The sequence below is a fragment of the Antrostomus carolinensis genome, unplaced genomic scaffold (genome assembly GCF_000700745.2).
Source record: "Antrostomus carolinensis isolate BGI_N321 unplaced genomic scaffold, ASM70074v2 scaffold53294, whole genome shotgun sequence".
In the NCBI taxonomy this organism is placed as follows: domain Eukaryota; kingdom Metazoa; phylum Chordata; class Aves; order Caprimulgiformes; family Caprimulgidae; genus Antrostomus; species Antrostomus carolinensis.
The window spans coordinates 15,340-19,588 of record NW_010313870.1 but is presented as its reverse complement, the minus strand read 5'-3'; the positions used below and the strand labels follow the sequence as shown (position 1 = coordinate 19,588).

Genomic DNA, 4,249 nt, shown 5'->3' with positions numbered 1-4,249 from the left:
AGAGTGGGGACAGTTGTGTGGGACAATGACAAAATCTCCTGAACTTTTGTCAAAATCAAATCTATTGCCTACAGCTACGCTCTGTTTGTCCTGGTCAGGTAGCAGTTTCCCCTTTCAAATATGCCGGGGGAAAATGATCAGAGCTTTTATTTCCCTTCCTGGTGCCACACATTCTCATCACCATCTTGTTGGAGTGGGAGGCAGAATTAAAAATGTGTACCATGGACATAAGTAAGATTCTTCATGTTGACTTATTTTATGGGGATTTGGGATCCTAGGGACCTCACTTTGTACTGTGAGATAAAGCTTCTGTACATGTGATTTAAAAAAGCTTCACAAAGCAGACTTTGGTTTGCCTGGAAAGGTTGTGGAATCTTCATCCTTGGAGATATTCAAAACCCAACTGGCTATAGTCCTTGGCAGTTTACTCTAGCTGACCCTGCTTTGAGCAGAAGGACTGGATTAGATGGATCTTGAGGTCCTTCCCAATGTCAATTATTCTGTGAACTAAAAGTAGTTTAATGAAGTCTACCTTTTCTGTTAGTTGCCCACATCACAAAAATAGTTGTTATGTATCTAGACATTAGAAATTAACCTGGCTAATACACATGTTATAAAGGTATTAAATGATTCCAAGAGATTTAAAACTGTTTGAGATGTATATGTACTTTTGAGAAAAATTACTTATGTCAAAGAAAAGTTCCAAGGATGTTTGTCATGTTTTGTGGCATTGTTGAAATTCGAAGCAGACTTTTAGGCAGGTAAATATTTAAAGTACAGTTGACTAATCCATAAAAATGCATATAACTCTCTTTCTAGAGCAAGAAACAGCACATTCCTTATCGAAACAGCAAGCTTACTCGTTTATTGAAAGATTCTCTTGGAGGAAATTGCCGAACAATAATGATAGCTGCCGTTAGTCCATCTTCTATGTTCTATGATGATACATATAATACTCTTAAGTATGCAAACCGAGCAAAGGATATTAAGTCTTCTGTGAGTATATTGGCATTTATTGATCTTTTGTCAAAGTATAATAATGTAGTATTAAGAGGAGAGTTATTTCTTTTAGAAGATTTATAATTTCCTTCACTTTTGTATCTAAATTTTGTTCAGTTACCTCTTCTTTTATACAGTTGACTCCTCATCATCTGAGTGATAGGATGTAGTAGATACTAGTTCTGGCATAAAAGCAACAAAGCTTCATTAACAGGATTATGCTGCCAGTTTGAAAGAGTTTGTTTAGTGAGCATGAAATTTAGAAATAATCCTCAACTGGTAGATTTCACAGCCAGTTTCACTATCTTACTATTACTTCATCAGAGAACTGTAAAGTTGTACAAGAGCCAGTCCAGGTTTGTTACAGATAGAATTCAACTGCAGCCAAGAAACTCAATGAGACTTTATTGATAAATGAAAAGCTACTGGGGTGTCCTGTCTTCTGCTCTCTTACTCTGATTTCTTTTCATAACCCTTTGTATTGCAGCTCTTAATTTCTTTTATGTAATATGGGGTTGACTGTAGTTTCCATTTGTTGTGTACTTGAAGGTGGTTTGTATAATAAAATGCACGATACACATTAAATAGTAAAACTAGTATGAATAAGTGCAAAATTTACATGCTTGCACATGTAAAGATAATTATTTTTTTATTTTTCTGTTGAGGGAAATGACATGGCCGTGGGTATGCAACAGACAACCGCAAAAGCAGAGAGTCATATTTTTGTTGTGCAAGCCAGGATTTTATTCATCCCTTTCTTCATAATATAGTGCAATTGTAATTACGTAGTGCATATGCAGAGTGTATTTATTATGCAGAAAAACACAAAGGAGCCTTCTTAAATTCTAACTTGTTTCTTTTCTTTAACAGTTGAAGAGCAATGTTGTTAGTTTGGACAGTCACATAAGCCAATATGTTAAAATTTGCAATGAACAAAAGAAAGAGGTATGTAAAAAACCTGTTGTCAAAAGTTTGAAAGATTAACTGTTATAACTTTGAGTACAAAAATGTTTATGGGACTGAACTGATAAAATAATATTGTCCTAATTCTTCCATATAGTCTTTTGAAGTAAGAAAGATGTTGTGTCTAAGAGGAATATCACCTAATGCCATTTGTAAAGCTTTTCAAGACATAAGCACAGAACAATAGGTTTAAAAAAACCTGAAAAACTATATTCCAACTAAAAAGTATCGTGGTTTTTTTAGATCCTAATGTTGAAAGAGAAACTGAGAGAATATGAAGAAAAGCAAGCAAGCATTCCTCAAAGTCATAATGCTGCAGTGCTTTCAAACAACCAGCAAGTGGAAATAGAAAGGTAAATTAATCACATTACAATCTTACTTCAAAACTGGAGTTTGCATAACTTGTAAAAGCTTTTGTAAAAAAAACTTAGTCTTTTCAATATTGGTTTCGTCATTTTTAACATTGCTTTACTTTTACTTACACTAGGTGTGGCTTTGCATAACAAACAGAACAACTAAATAGCCAAACAATGGGTCTGTATTTGGGCTGAAAATAATCTAGCAACAGAAATAGAATGATAAATGTCAAAAAATAGGGTAGTGTTATATTTGAGTGTTATGTAATAAAGAAATACAATACATTTAAGAAAGGGGGAAAAAGTTGAACGTAATAGCAACAAAAGCTTCCTGATAGATCTGTCTGTGGAACACTCTTACTTGAAGGATGATAAAAGTCCATCTCACAGGACTTTTAAAACTAGGCAAAGTCCTTTAATAACAGGAAAAAAAAAACTTTTTCTGGTAGAAAGCTTATCTTCATAACCCAAAAAATATGGAAATATTTTACAAGTAGGAGCAAATTGCTATAGTTTTAAAGTTATTATCAACAACTGATCAAGACCTAGACTTCTAAAATCAAGATGATACCTTCTGGGGAGAAGGACAGTAGAATATTTACAAAGGCTCTTTTTTAATAACTCTAGGAACACGTTACCAAATAGAACTTGACTGTCTCTTGCATTATACAAAAATTCCAAACCTAGATTCTATTGGTGGTGTTTCTCCTCACAGTCTAGTTTAGTTGTTTTAGGAATCTGGGGCGGGGGCAGGAAACAGCACATATATGGGCAGGAAGGAGCATATGGACACTAGCTTTCAGCAAAGCTTCTCAACAGGTCATTTTTGTGGGTAGACAGAATGTAGTTTCTGTAAATGACAGCAGCTGTTGCTACTGCTGGCAGGTACTACTTCAGTAGTATCTTTCCTGCAAGGTTTAAGAGAGGCAGATTGTATAGATAGTAACAGTTCTTTACACAGAGTTTAATTTATGTTTGCATGTTCCTTACTTTCTATTGCTTTTATATTCCTTGGTCTCTTTATCTTCTTATAGATGTTCCTGTCTATCTTTTCTGATCTGACAGTGTCTTGTGAGAGCACACAAAAAATAACAAATTAAGATGTGTGATGTATGAGTTTGTTGCAGAAGTCTATCTATTACATAAGAAGGTTAGATTTTGGTGTGAAAGTCTTTTTGGATCTGTCTCGGCATATCTCATCGCATATTTCTGAGAATTATCCACCTAGACTTATTCAGTTAACTTTTTTTTCTATTGGCCCTTCGAATGTGGTATTTTTTAACCTAGAAAAATCTTCTGAGTTGAAGGTAAAAACCCATTTAAACCAAAATGCTCTCTAACTGAGTTTCATTTTACTGGAATTCCAGAGGTTTCAATAAACCTCTCATTCAGGTTATTTAAATTTAATTTTCAAAAGAAGTGTAGGTTTCTAAGTCATGTTGATAGTTCTGACAGTTTTCCTGCATATTTTTGCACTGTAAGTCTTTAAGGTTAATTTAATTTCATGTGATTTACCCTTTATTTCATTCTATGTGTGTGGGAAGAATCAGTCAAGGGCAAGGTCTCCTAAATGTCTTTTCAAAATGCTGAACATATTCTATGCCAAGATTTGTTGGTCAGAGAATATTTGGGTTTTAATGCTCTGGAATGCCCATAGAGACACATTTAAACCTATCCTATTCCCTCTAGATATCAACAATAAAGTTGTACGTCTCATTCTGTTCTTCCTCATGAGGATCCTGCCAGGTTCATCCTACTGATGGTGTGGGTGATAAGTTGATTTCTCCCACATTCATTTACAGGTTTTGAAGGTATTCTGCTGTCTTCTCCCTTCCATTTGGGACAGGGTAGAGAGCCTTATCCACAATCTTATGTTTCAGTCCAACTACTCATGGTTTTTGTTTCACTGTTATTTGGAAGACACTCACTGA

The 4,249-nt window shown here is 34.6% G+C and overlaps 1 protein-coding gene across 1 annotated transcript in view; it reads left to right on the top strand.

Moving 5' to 3' along the window:
- The window catches only part of KIF18A (kinesin family member 18A), a gene marked incomplete at its 3' end in the record, with an annotated part of 18,655 nt that overhangs the window by 8,466 nt on the left and 5,940 nt on the right, over nt 1–4,249 (top strand). The window contains exons 6-8 of the mRNA XM_010167446.1: nt 820–996; nt 1,870–1,944; nt 2,206–2,315. Coding sequence (XP_010165748.1) covers nt 820–996; nt 1,870–1,944; nt 2,206–2,315 — 362 coding nt within the window. The remainder of the gene's footprint in view (nt 1–819; nt 997–1,869; nt 1,945–2,205; nt 2,316–4,249) is intronic.